The sequence below is a fragment of the Diabrotica virgifera genome, chromosome 4 (assembly GCF_917563875.1).
Source record: "Diabrotica virgifera virgifera chromosome 4, PGI_DIABVI_V3a".
Classification (NCBI taxonomy): domain Eukaryota; kingdom Metazoa; phylum Arthropoda; class Insecta; order Coleoptera; family Chrysomelidae; genus Diabrotica; species Diabrotica virgifera.
Genome location: NC_065446.1, coordinates 221,442,982 through 221,457,527, shown reverse-complemented (window position 1 = coordinate 221,457,527; position 14,546 = coordinate 221,442,982). Strand labels below are relative to the sequence as shown.

At 32.1% G+C, this 14,546-nt stretch overlaps 1 protein-coding gene across 2 annotated transcripts in view; it reads left to right on the top strand.

Moving 5' to 3' along the window:
* The first annotated feature begins 1,848 nt into the window (after positions 1-1,848).
* LOC114326408 (outer dynein arm-docking complex subunit 4-like) overlaps positions 1,849-14,546 on the top strand; it is a 135,405-nt gene continuing 122,707 nt past the window's right edge. For both annotated transcript variants that reach the window (XM_050649871.1, XM_050649872.1), the window contains exon 1: positions 1,849-2,143. In XM_050649871.1, coding sequence (XP_050505828.1) covers positions 1,945-2,143 — 199 coding nt within the window. In that variant the 5' untranslated portion in view covers positions 1,849-1,944. The remainder of the gene's footprint in view (positions 2,144-14,546) is intronic.

The following is a 14,546-nucleotide window of genomic DNA, read 5'->3' as shown; positions in this document are numbered from 1 at the left end:
TACATTTTACAAAGAAAAACACAACCACTACATGCAACATTTTTGAAACAATTAAAAACTATCTTTTTATGTAAATGCAACAAATAAACAAAGAAAATTAGTAATAATTTGTGAAGACAATTAAACACTACTTTTGTATGTAAATGTAACAATGTAACAAATAAAGAACGAAACATAATTTATCAGTAATACATTTTGCAAAAAAACATGTTTAACAAAATCAGAAGCTACTTTTAATAAAATATTTTTAATATTTAATTACATAAGGTGTTCAAAATTATCTCCTAACACATTTATGTACGCCTAAAAACGATCATTGAATGAGCTACTTACTCTACGGAGCATTTCGACGCAGCCAACGAATACTGTACTAACTCAATTTTTGGCGTTTTTGAGTTACACCCCTGACAAATTAGATAACCGTGATGCCTTTCACCGAACAAAGTTCTATGTTAATTTGTTTACGTTTAGGCAACCAATTTTGCACTTCGATATTGTACTAACTTATATATCTTTACATTATCCCACGAAAACTATCCTATCTCCTATCTGAGATAGGTAATAAGCTATCTCAATCAAAGTTAGTATAGTCTTCCTCGGCATTCCGAACGGAATCGTCATTGTCTCGTGAGTTAGTATAGTTTTCGCATTTTAAGGTTAAGTAAAATACGCCTACATGAACAACATTGTTTACGTTTTAAAAGTTGTGCAGCGTATAAATTTCTATTAGATAAAATTAATGCATGTGAATAGAAGGTGCATTTTATAAGTATAAATAAGTATCCAGGATGTACTATCCAGGATTTTCTCGATTTTTTCCAGCGAATACTGTACTAACTCATTCAAAAACCATATCGTTCAAAAGCACAAATAGAACAATGTGGTAAACACAATGGATAAATATAAAAACAATTTAGAAAATAACAACCCCTGATTTTTTGCATTAATCAAAACTTTATCTTGCTTTATTCGAAAACTTAAAAAAATGAGTTAGTACAGTCTTCTCTGAATGAGTCGATTTGTAAATTAACACATCGAAATTCACTTTGTATTCTATTTTTCATCTCATCCCTTGTTGTTGGAGGTATTTTATAAAACTTCATTATTAACGTAACCCCAAAAAAATCAGTCCAGTTTATTAAATTCTGGTGATTTGGGTGGCCACGCTACTGGTCCATTGAAAAATGAAAATATCTCGAAAACTAATAAATTTAGACATAGGGAATGTTATCTAAACATTAAAGTAAGGTAATGGTACTTTTCAATAGTGATATAAAATACAAGGTGTTCCATTTAAAATTACTGAGAAAATAATGTACTTGCGTTCTGACTCACCCTGTATTTGATATAAAGAAAAATTGCAATATCGACCATTCTTGAAAATTTTGACAATACGTTAAAAAATATGGCATTAATAAACCATTGTTATTTTACTTATATTCATATAAAATTGGTTATAACTTTGTAAATACCCTGTATAACATTACAAACCTTTATATTTTTGTGATGGTGAAGTTAACAGGATTGCGAATTTAAAATAAAATATAGGGTGTTCCATTTAAAAAAAAACATAAGTTTGGTCTACCACTGTGTTATCAAACACCCAGCAACATTCTAACTAATTTTGTAATGTGAATCTCAAAGGTGGCTAAAATTTTTGTTATTAAGTTTTATTGCTATCTATTACAATAGCGGAGCTATTGAGCTTTACCCTACTAATCAATCACCCTGTAGAATAAATATGTAAAGTAAAACCAAATGTACTCTTATCTCACACGCACAAGTATGCAAGCCAATAAAACGTGAAAGAAGAAGAATAAATATGTAAATCAAACTGACATTTTAAAGTTAACTTCAATGTCATTGTAAAATATTTATTTTTGTAGTTTATGGGAGCAAGGGAGAGTTTTATTTTTGTATTATTTTTTTGATATGTGAAATACCATGTTACAATTATTATTATCAACATTAGAAACTAGGGAGAGAAAATTGGAACAAGGTGCTTTAGTAGCAGATCCGCTGATTATTGCTGAACGTGTGGTAGATCCAAATAATCCTTTTATAAAAGATGAGCTATTTGATAATGAATTTCTCTTTAGAGAGATCGCCTACTTTATTGCCAGATTAGATCAATTTGAAAATGGTACGTATCCTATTCTTGTACTTACTTTACTTTTAGTCCAGAAAGTCACTGCGCATCCGCTAGGAAAAATATTCCGATTCAGATTTTTTACACAATCTTACTCAAAAAGGACCCCTTTTAACAAATTTGCATGTTGCCAGGACCAAAATTGGGTCCAAAATTTTTTAAATGTTTTTTTTTGTTTTTTTCCTAAAATTATTTTTTTTTGCATGGAGAAAAGTTTTTTTAGGTTTTTTGGATCATTCCAAACAGAAAAGGTCTTTAGTGACTTTTCTCTAAAGTTGATAGTTTTTGACATATCGTCGGCATACTGCAAAAACTGACCAAGTCAAAAATTACTAACAGTTCTTCCAATTTAAGGCAAATCATCGCAAAGCAATGAACCCACCTCTGAGACGCAGTTCAGCGACATCTCTCGTATTACGAGGAAAACAACGAAAAGCCCCAGATGCAAAGTTTACTACCTTTTAAACAATTAGAATAATTGAAATAAAAATATAATATACAATATTTTAAATCCAAGACTTTTCTCTGAATCAAATATAAACAAAACCTGCCTTGATCCTTTTTTATCTTTTTCATTTTTACTCAGTTTGAATATTTAGAAACTGTCTTTCGGTCCTTTTCCTTAACGAAGAGAAGGTAAATGCGTGGCCTAAGCGTCCTCTATTTGCTTTCTCCTACTTTCGTCTTCTCTTGTGATTATATATTGTAAAATCCAGAAATATGGGATGCAGCCAGAAAGCAGTTTATTAACGAAAAGTCTTGGATTTAAAATATTGTTTATTATATTTTTATTTCAATTATTCTAATTGTTTAAAAGGTAGTAAACTTTGCATCTGGGGCTTTTCGTTGTTTTCCTCGTAATACGAGAGATGTCGCTGAATTGCGTCTCAGAGGTGGGTTCATTGCATTGCGATGGTTTGCCTTAAATTGGCAGAATTGTTTGTATTTCCTTCAGAGTTGAGACTTCTGAGCTTCACCGATGAGGCATAAGGATGCTGAAATAGCTACATGGAGATGGTGGTCTAACTCTGAATCAAATATAAACAAAACCTGTCTTGATCCTTTTTTATCAAAAATTACTGTTTTCGAGAAATTAAACTTTAACCTGAAAGTTGTTTATACAATCGGATATTAGCTATTTATGACTGCAATTTTGATATCCTGTGTATTAGAAACTTTAGTTTTTAACCACGATATTTAAACATGGTGGACTTTGAACAATTAAAAAAAATTGAACTTGGTCACTTTTTGTTGTCGAAAAAAATTAGAAATTTGACTTGGTCAATATAAGCGACACCGAATTAGGAAATTATATTTATTAACTATGGGTCTATACATAAAAAAAATTAAAATCTAATCAGTTTCTGTGTCGTCGCTTTCAGAAGAAACTGGTTATGGTATGAAAACTTTTTTTGACTATTGGAATCGATTTATATCACTCATGGAACTCTTGCGAAATTATTTTGTTTCTACGCAAGGAGGCTGTTTTTATTTTGCTCTGGTATAGACAAAAGTATTTTGTATAGCATTGGAATGTTCCTAGGAATAACAGCTGGTCTGACTTTGCCACATACTCTAAGAGTAACGCATAACTTTTAATTTAAATCACGATATTTTGTTTCCATTTTAATCTTAGTCTCTGTTTTTTAAGAACATCTGTGCGTAAGATCGAAAAAGTCTTAAAACCGTAATTCTTCAACTCGGCAGGCACCGCTCATTTTGTTGCGTCTTGTAGAACGGGCTAGCTTGAAAACATTCAACAGATCGTTCATTGTAAAAATGGCAACATTTTTATTAACAGACTATATGGCAATGTGCATTGAGTTTACCTCCATGTATGAATATCTTTCTCCATAAAATTATGCTGCAAAATCTTAATGTGGGTGTTACAACAACATACAAATTAATGCGGCAATGAACGAATATAAAAATCTCTGATAAGTCAGAATATACAGGGTGTTTCATTAATAATTGTTCATATAGTAACTGGAGAAACCTTAGCACAAAATACGAAGATTTAACCTAAAACGCTTAAATAAAATGTGGTTCCTTACTGAGTTACAGGGTGTTTTGTCTAAAAATTTAAAAATTATTTTTGCTCAGCATCTTAAAACTATTCGACGCATCCTTTTCATACTTGGCAGAAAGTGCGACTACTATACACCCTACTAAATTATGATAAACAAACGTTTATAGCTGCTACCAGAGGCGTACGACAGGGGATAGTGACTGGTTGACCCTTCTCAAATTCTACGCCACTGTAGGAATTACTATTTTAGTGCCATTTTTAATTTCTTCAATACTTTCTACGTACATAATATACTCTTCATTGGTAACGATAAAGTTATTAATTTTCGAGATATTTGAAGTTAAATATGAAACGGCACAGTTATTTTGATTAATTTGCAATATGATTAAAATTTAAAAATTATTTGTACCCAGTACTTCAAAACTATTTGGCGTTTCCTTATCATACTTGGCAGAAAGTGTAGGTACTGTACACCCTACTAAATTAAGATAAATAAACGTTTCTAGCTACTACCAGAGGCGTGCGACAGGGGATAGTGGCTGGTTGACCCTTCCCAAATTCTACGCCACTGACGAAATTGCTATTTTAGTGTAATTTTTTGATTTTCCAATACTTTTTATGTAAATAATATACTCTTCATTCGTAACGATAAAATTATTAGTTTTCGAGATATTTGAAATTAAACATGAAGCGACACAATACATTAATCAAAATAACCGTGTCGTTTCATTTTTAACTTCAAATATCTCGAAAATTAATTACTTTATCGTTACGAATGAAGGCTATATTATTTTTAAAGAAAGTATTGGAGAATCCAAAAATTGAACTAAAATAGCAATTAGGCCAGTGGCGTAGAATTTGAAAAGGGTCAACCATTCACTTTCCCCCGTCGTACGCCTCTGGTAATAGCCAGAAACGTTTGTTTAACATAATTTAGAAGTTTGTACAGTACCTATACTTCCTGCCAAGTATGAAAGGGATACGTCGAATAGTTTTAAAATTCTGGGCAAAAATAGTTTTTAAATTTTTACATGAAACACCCTGTAACTCAGTAACGAAACACATTTTATTTAAGTGTTTTAGCTTAAATCTTCATATTTTATGCTAAAGTTTCTCCAGTTACTATATGGACAATTATTAATGAAACACCCTGTATACTGATCTCTGTGATGCCTTTTGATAATGTGATTGCCGAGTTTTTATCCACTTGATCAATGCTATTCCAATTTCAGAGCTTCCACGTTGACCATTAATCTCTGTACAAGTATAACATTGAGCATTATTTGGAGATGCCGCTTCATATATTGTAAAATTGTAAACACCCAATTTAAAAGAATAGTATAGTTGTGACACATCTGAGGGTGGTATTTGCAATATACTTTATAAATTTTACTGTTACAGTATAAAATATTCGTACTCTTTTTAAAGTCTAAACAGTTCTGAATCATAAACTAACGATGCGCAATAAACGGACCAGTCCAATCTGCTGACAGTCAAAAATGACTAATAGTCCAGGAACCGAAGCATTTCACCTCGCAATTTTTACAGAATGGATCGATTTGCTTGAAAATTTGAGAATAAGTAGTGGATAGTTCAAGGATCAAAATCTATATAATGCCGAAAGGCGCTTTTACCATGGGGTCGGTTGCCACCCCATCTTAGGGGTGGAAATTTTTTATTAAATTTTGACTGCAAAAGTTGATAAAAACATTCATTCTAAGCAAAAAATGTTCTATACATTTTTTTGATAAAATTAATGCTTTTCGATTTATTCGCTATCGAAAGTGTTAGTTTTATATAGAAAAAATCAATGTTTTTCGATATATACTCATTTACCATTCACTCAATTTTTGCCGTAGAAAAAATGTTTTCAAAACAATTTCTTGGGAATTAAATAACCTACAATTTCACATAAAAACATTTTTTCGTATATCTGATGCTAATCTTTCTATTTTGAAGAAAATGGCATTTTTTACCAAACTACAAAAAGTCGTTATTAGCTTTTAACTCTAGTTTTTTAAAAACTAATCATTCTATGCCAGTCAAACTTTTAAAATCTATTAATAATACATAAATAAAGAAGAATTAATAAGGCCAATGGCTAAAAGCAAAGCTAACTTACATTATTATGCTTCCAATTGGATTTCTTTTTTTTTTTTGAAAAAAATATATTGATTTTTTAACCGTAACTTTTTTAATTTTTATCTTAGAAAGTTTGTTAAAAAATAATTTTGTAGGCTTTTACAATATCTATAAGACTATTAATACCAAATCCTTTTAAAATCCTCAGTCGCAAAAAGTGGTGACTCTGAAAGGGTTGGTAAATGTGATTTTTGCATGTTATTACAAGATTTAATTGTCAATAGCTCACTCAATTTTTACCGCAGATAAAATTTTTGCAAACCACGTTCTTGGGAATTAAATAAGCTACAATTTTATATTTAAATATTTTTTTGTATCTCTGATGATAATCTTTATATTCTGAAGAAAAGGGAATTTTTTACCAAACTTCAAAAATTCGATATTTGCTTTTGACTCCATTTTTTTAAAAACTAATCATTCTAAAGCCAGTTAAACTTCCAGAACCTATTAATAATACATAAGTAAAGAAGACGAAATAAGGTCAATGACTAATTTTAATCAGGGTGTTGATTAGGGGTTTGCTTTCGATCACTTTTTCGCTGAAAAATATAGGGTCTGACATTCTTTTCATTCTAAGCCACCTAATTTTTGAGCTAAAGACTTTCTTTTTATTTCTGAAGATAGATATATTAAATACTTCAAATTAGTTTAAACAAGTGATCCTCGAAAAGTGCATAGTTTTCCCGTCTTTTGACTTTGAAACTACAATATTTAGCATTTGCCGAAGAAGAGCTAACATATAATAAAGTATAGCTCGATTACTTTTGATCTTAAAGAAAATTAAAAAAAAAAACGGTTTTGTTGATTTTTTCAAAAGGTACATTTTTGTTAAGCAAAGTTGTTTTGATAAAACAAAAACTTTTTGAGTTATTTGAAGAAAACTGATTAAAAACATTAATTTTTTTAATATAAAACTAACACTTTCGATAGCGAATAAATAGAAAACTATTAATTTTATCAAAAAAATGTATAGAACATTTTTTGCTTAGAATGAATGTTTTTACCAACTTTTGCGGTCAAAATATAATAAAAAATTTCACCCCCGACATGGGGTGGCAACCATCCCCATGGTAAAAGCGCCTTTTGGCATCATATAGATTTTGATCCTTGGACTATCCACTACTTATTCTCAAATTTTCAAGCAAATCGATCCATTCTGTAAAAATTGCGAGGTTTTGTCCTATTTTAAGCTTCATTACTTGGACTATAAGTTGACTTAGTCAGTTTTGTATGTAACAAAAAATTGTCTTATGCACATAGTCATTATAGACGAGTTTTGTTTGACGGTTGTATTACGTTTAAACGACTTGATCAATTTTTCTGGTAAAACTAACAACGCTTCTTAGTGACTTATTCAAGTTAACTCAAAACAGACAAAATTTGACTTGGTGAGTTTTTGCAGTATACCGATGATACAAGCGAATAAAAATTGAAAAATTGCGAAATCGGGCATTTTTAACCTTTAAAAACTATGTGAAAAACTTAAAATTTGAATGTTGCCAAGGTAAGTAGATATTCTTTAAACATCGATTGATGAAATTCCGAAGAATTTTTTGGAATACAGTATTCAAAACTCCTTTGTTTTTTAATTTCTAGTCACGCGTGCGCGACACTATTTTTCACCGTTGCATGTATATACAGTATGGTGCAAATGAAAGGAATAAATTCGTTATTTCGTAAACCGGCGACTTTAAGAAAAAAACCCGAAACAGGTCGATTTTTATTTTGAGTTATGATATTGTGGCGTATATGGTATACTAGTGACGTCATCCGTCTGGGCGTGATGACGTAATCGATGATTTTTTTAAATGAGAATAGGGGTAGTGTGGTAGCTCATTTGAAAGGTTCTTCAATTCTTTATTCAGTAATGTAAACATTTACATAATTATTTATACAGGGTGTCCAAAAAATTTTTATAAAATAAATTATTTGACAAAAAAGGAAGTAGAAGGACACCCTGTATAAATAATTATATTATTGTTTATATTACTAAATAGAGAATTGAAGAACCTTTCAAATGAGCTAGCACACGACCCCTATTCTAATTTAAAAAATCATCGATTACGGCATCTCGCCTAGATGGATGACGTCACTAGTATACCATATATGTCGCAATATCATAACTTAAAAATAAAAATCGACCTGTTTCTGAATTTTTCCTTAAAGTCGCCGGTTTACGAAATAACGAATTTATTCCTTTCATTTGCACCATACTGTCGGTGTAAAATACTGTCGCGCACGCTTGATTAGCAATTAAAAAACAAAGGAGATTTAAACATTGTATTGCAAAAAACTCTTCGAGATTTCATCAATCGATGTTTAGAGAATATCTACCTACCTTGGCAACATTTAAATTTTCAATTTTTCACATAGTTTTTGAGGGTTAAAAATGGCCAAAAATGGTCATTAAATACCTTTTCTGTTTGGAATGATCCAACAAATCTAAAAAAAACTTTGTTCCATGCAAAAAAAAAAATTTTAGGAAAAAAACAAAAAAAAAAAAAACATTTAAAAAATTTTTGACCCACTTTTGGGCCTGGCAACATGCAAATTTGTTAAAAGGAGTCCTTTTTGAGTAAGATTGTGCAAAAAATCCGAATCAGAATATTTTTCCTAGCGGATGCGCAATGGCTTTCTGGACTATTTATCGTGTTCGACTATGCCATTCGTATAATTTCGGCTCAGTATCGGGCTACGTCGGTTCCATCTTTGTTTGTTGACGAGCCACAAATCTTCGACAGTACACCGATGAGGACAGTTTCTGTATGTTAGATGTTCCATATTTTGTATTTCTCCACAGCCTCAGTTTATATCATCTTGGTCTATTTTCTCGCATGTTGTCATGTTTTATTTTACTGGTGCGACCCTGATTCTTATCCTATTCATACTTTTTCACGTTTTAAAGTGTAGAGATTGGCCGGTCCATTGAACCAGGGAAAGAGGAAAATATTTGGAACGTTCATCATACACTGTTCCAAGAAAGCTTTTTCTTGATTCTAGTCGCTTAACCTCTATGTGCTATGCAACACCTCTGAGTGTTTAGGGTTCTACTTAGTCCATGTTGATAACCTCGTTTAGGCTTTTGCAGCCTCTTCAAGGGCAGATTCCCCCCTTTTTTGCGGGGGGAGTTTTAGAAGTATTAAGCGTCTTGGGTGCGAATTTTATGGTTGACAGGTTGGTTAGTTGTCCAGACGAGTGGACTGGGGTTTTTTCTAGAGTGGTATGATATGCCATTTACATTCTCGTGGTTTTTTTTTTGTGCTGTGCTGCTACTAGACACAAGTTCGTTTTATCATTATTTTAGGAAAGGCTCTTGGATTCAGCATTGGGAGTGTAGACTTCTTATTATCTACGATAAAATAGGGGTATTGTTTCTAGGACGTTCCAATACTCATCAGGAATTTCGTTACCTGCCAAGTTTAGAAGTTTAGCAGGCGGGAAGGGAACTTTTGTTGCTGGGTTCCTGGTGAGCATTTGTCCTCTGCGGTCTACTCTGGTTTTTAAGGCCTCCTTAGCTCTGATGTTATTACCATTAATAGTTCTTAGGACGTATCTTTTGCTAAGGTTACTAATTCTATCCTGAATTGAGGGGATATTAGCTAGTTGGTGGATTTCTGCCGATGGGTAGTCGAACCCCACGCCCATTATCCTTCTCAGGATTTTTCTCTCCGTGGCTAAGACCGAGTGCATATGCTTCGGACTTAGTGTAGAGTAAAGGACAGCCCTGTATTCGATTAGCGGTCTAACATAGGTTTTGTAAGTGTGAAGGAGGGTGGCCCTACTTGTACCCCCTCTTCCCATTAGACACTTCAGTAGATTGGCTCTGTTCCTTACTCTGTTTAGAGTGTTTTTAACGTCTCTATCCCAATTGAGTGTCTTGGATAATTCGACACCCAAATAGGTAACAGACGGGGCGAAAACGAGCCTTTCACCATTGAGTCTAATGTGGTTATTTTGCTCCAGGGGAACAGCGTTGTTTTTAGGGTTTCTGAATAGAATTAGTTGGGTTTTAGCTGGGTTTAGGGTCACTCTCCATCTGTTGCACCATTCGACAGTTCTGTCTAGCTGTGCTTTTGCTTTGTCGAATACCGAGCTTTCCCCCCTCTTACGGAGAGGTGGGCCAGTGGTGATTAGGGCTGTGTCATCGGCGAATAGCAAGATACTTTCTGTAGGATTTATAGGGCTAGGAAGGTCGCTGTTATAGACTGTGTATAATATAGGCGCAATTACGGAACCTTGTGGCACTCCTGCTTGAGGTGTGAATGATTCTGAGATGTGATTTGCAACTTTTACCCAAACAGTACGAGCAGTTAGATAGGAATTTATTATTCTCAAGAAAGGAATGGGCACAGCAGCACGGTGTAGTTTTTCGATAAGTCCAGCATGCCAGACTTGATCGAAAGCCTTCTGGACATCCAAAAGATGCCGATTGCTAGTTTGCCGCGCTCATTCATAGCTTGAGAAGTGAAAGTTGTTGCTTCTATCAATGCATTTCGTGTGGAATGACTAGCTCTGAATCCAAATTGGAAACTTGGTAAGATATTGTGGCTATCTAGGTGTTCTACGAGCCTTTCCTTTAGGAGCCTCTCGTAGACCTTGCCTAGAGTATTTAGAAGCGAGATTGGTCTATAGGATTCAGCGCTAGTAGTGGGTTTCCCTGGTTTAGGGATCATGATTATGTTAGATACTTTCCAAGGATTAGGAAAATACTCTAACAGAAGACATGCATTGATTATTCTTGTTAGAAGCGGGAATATTGCATCTACAATACGGGTTCTACAAAACCCGTTGCTTTATATAGATTTGAGAGTGGCGTCGGTTTCATGTACCCGTTTCTATCCTGAATGTCTCATTTAAAGTATCAACTTGTTTGGCGTGAGCAGATCTTCCCCAAACACGGTACGCATGTTGAAAAACACGCACGGTACGCATGTCAGCAGTTGAAAAACAAATTGCCTGTGCCGTTGACACCAAGACATTGTATACAAAATACCGTACTTTTTACAGAACGAAATAGTCGTTTTGGTTGATATATAAAAAATGCGTTATTCCTGGTTGGAAGATGTATGCAAACTGAATTGACAATTTTGCGGAGAGCAATCGCTAGTGCCGCAGGGTTCGTACAAGACGAGCAAGACGCGCGAACTTCGAGGCGTGTCTTCGATCGAGCCATGTGTCCTAAACTTGTGAAATCAAACATGCGCAGGATTTTATGAAGAATACGATTATCGAGTTTCCAGTGCCCTTTCATTAGGCAAATTTTGTAAAATTTTGATTTTTTAATTTTTGATATTCAATTATACCCCAGGCTGTGGGTGAAAAAACGTGATATAATTCAGGAATTTTTGAAACCTATCAGGTGTTGTAAAGGACGATGCCAGGAATAACTTATACTAAAATGTAACCAAAAATATTGTTTTTTTTTATTGCGATTTTCATTTGTTAAATTTGCAATTTTAATTGATTTTTAATTTTGTAGCTTAGGATATTGATTTTAGAGAAAAACTTTTTAATAGAAAGCTGTAGTAAATTAAAAAACCTACAATTTGAGCTATGGTAAGTTTAATTTCGTTAACTGGTTATTGCAAAACAGCCTGCTAAATGTCCAAAATGGCCGTTTTTTACAATTGCATTATTTATTGTACAAATAATTTTTTTTATTTTTTAAAGATTTAAAATGAAGATCTTTCAATTCCAAACATAAAAAAAATTGTAAAGCCAGATTAACGAATTTGTTGCTTAGATATTATAAATTGTTTATCCCAAGAGGTAACATGTCGAAGGTATAACTTTTTGACAAAAAATCATAGAAAGTTGGTGAAACATCCAATCTCCTTCGAAAGAGTTATGTTTTCATATTCTGATGTAAATAAATGCGTAAAACATTTTTAAACCTCTAATTTTTGGATTTGAAAATAAGGGGGCAAATTTCGTTATAAACATTTAGAGCTAAAGCGGCCCTGTACATCCTATGAGTTTTTAACTTACATATTATTGTTGCTGAAGATGAAAAGATGATTTATAAAAAAAAAAAAAAAATTTCTACGACCAACTGAAGCAGAGATAATTTTTGGGTTTGCAAATAAGGGGGCAAATTTCGTTATAAACATTTAGAGGTGAAGCGACCCTGTATATCCTATGAGTTTCTAACTTACAGATTATTGTTGCTAAAGACGAAACGAAGATTTATAAAAAAAATAAAAATTTTCTACAACCAACTGAAGCCGAGATAATTGTTTTTTTTTTTTCTTAAATCATAGTGCCATTATTTATAACAAATAAGAAATTATTTTACAGTCATTGACTAAAGAAAGACTTATATTATCTTAAAATAAAAATTACTATAGAATATAATTATATTTAATTATTAAAAATTATTTTTTTAATCGGTGCTTTTGCAAGCGGCCGAATTTTGCAAATCGCCCGGCTCGCTTCAAATCCGCGCGCTCGGAAAATTTTTACGTAACTTGTATTAAATGACAGAAAACAATTTAAAATTATTACCATTATAATATACAGTCTATTTACCACTGTATTTGTTTTTCTTTATAAACTTTATATGTGAAATCTAAAAAGAATAGTCACTAGAAGAAGAAAAAGTTTTATGTATATTATAGTAAGAAGTAACATTATTATTATTATATTTATATAACAATAAAAAAATTTACAATATAGTTATACAGGGTGTCCCGAAAAGATTGGTCATAAATTATACCACAGATTCTGGGGTCAAAAATAGGTTGATTGAACCTCACTTACCTATATACAATAGTGCACACAAAAAAAGTTACAGCCCTTTGAAGTTACAAAATGAAAATCGATTTTTTTTCATATATCGAAAACTCTCAGAGATTTTTTATTGAAAATTGACATGTGGCATTTTTACGACAGCAATATCTTAAAAAAAAAATTAAGTAAAATTTGTGCACCCCATACAAATTTTATGGGGGTTTTGTTCCCTTAAACCCCCCCAAATTTTTGTGTACGTTCCAATTATATTATTATTGTGGCACTATTAGGTAAACACATTATTTTTAAAACTTTTTTGCCTCTTAGTACTTTTTCGATAAGCCAGTGTTTATCGAGATATTTTGAATATTTGTCGAATCCACCACATATTTGTATATGGTTAAGTACGGTTATAGAGACCTGTTAATAATCTGAAAATTTATTTATAATTTACATTTTTAGGTATATTTTGAAAAAGAAACTACATCTCGATAAAAGGTGACTTATGAACAAAAGACTAAGAGACAAAAGTTTTAAAAACACTGTGTTTAACTAATGGTACCACAATAATAGTTTAATTGGAACGTACACAAACATTAGGGGGGTTTAAAGGAACAAAACCCCCATAAAATTTTTACGTAAATATATTGAACAAGAAGCCGCATCTCAATAAAAACTGGCTTATCGAAAAAATACTAAGAGGCAAAAAAGTTTTAAAAACGTTGTGTTTAACTAATGGTACCACAATAATGAATTAATTGGAACGTACACAAAAGTTTGGGGGGGTTTAAGGGAACAAAATCCCCATAAATTTTTTATGGGGTGGACAAATTTCACTATAATTTTGTTTTAAGATGTTCCTGACATAAGAATTATACATGTCCATTTTCAATAAAAAATCTCTATTAGTTTTCGATATATTGAAAAAAATCGATTTTCATTTTGTAACTTCAAAGGGCTGTAACTTTTTTTGTGAGCACATTTGTACTAAGGTAAGTTAGGTTCAATCGAACTATTTTTGACCCCAGAATGTGTGGTATAATTTATGACCATTCTTTTCGGGACACCCTGTATATTTCATTATGTATCATTTTTGTAATATTATTTCTTCAGAAATGAAATTTCACATATAAAAGTTTATCAAGAAAAACAAATAGAGTGGTAAATAGATTGTATATTATAACGGTTAAATTATTAAATTGTTTTCTGTCAAAATTTAATACAAGTTACGTGAAAATTTTCCGACCGCGCGGATTTGAAGCGAGCCGGCGATTTGCAAAATTCGGCCGCTCGCAAAAGCACCGATTTTAAAAATAATTTTTAATAATTAAATGTAATTATATTTTATAATAATTTTTATTTTAAGATAATATAAGTCTTTCTTTAGTCAATGACTGTAAAATAATTTCTTAATTGTTATAAATAAAGGCAATACGACTTAAGAAAAAAAAAACAATTATCTCGGCTACAGTTGGTTGTAGAAAATTTTTATTTTTT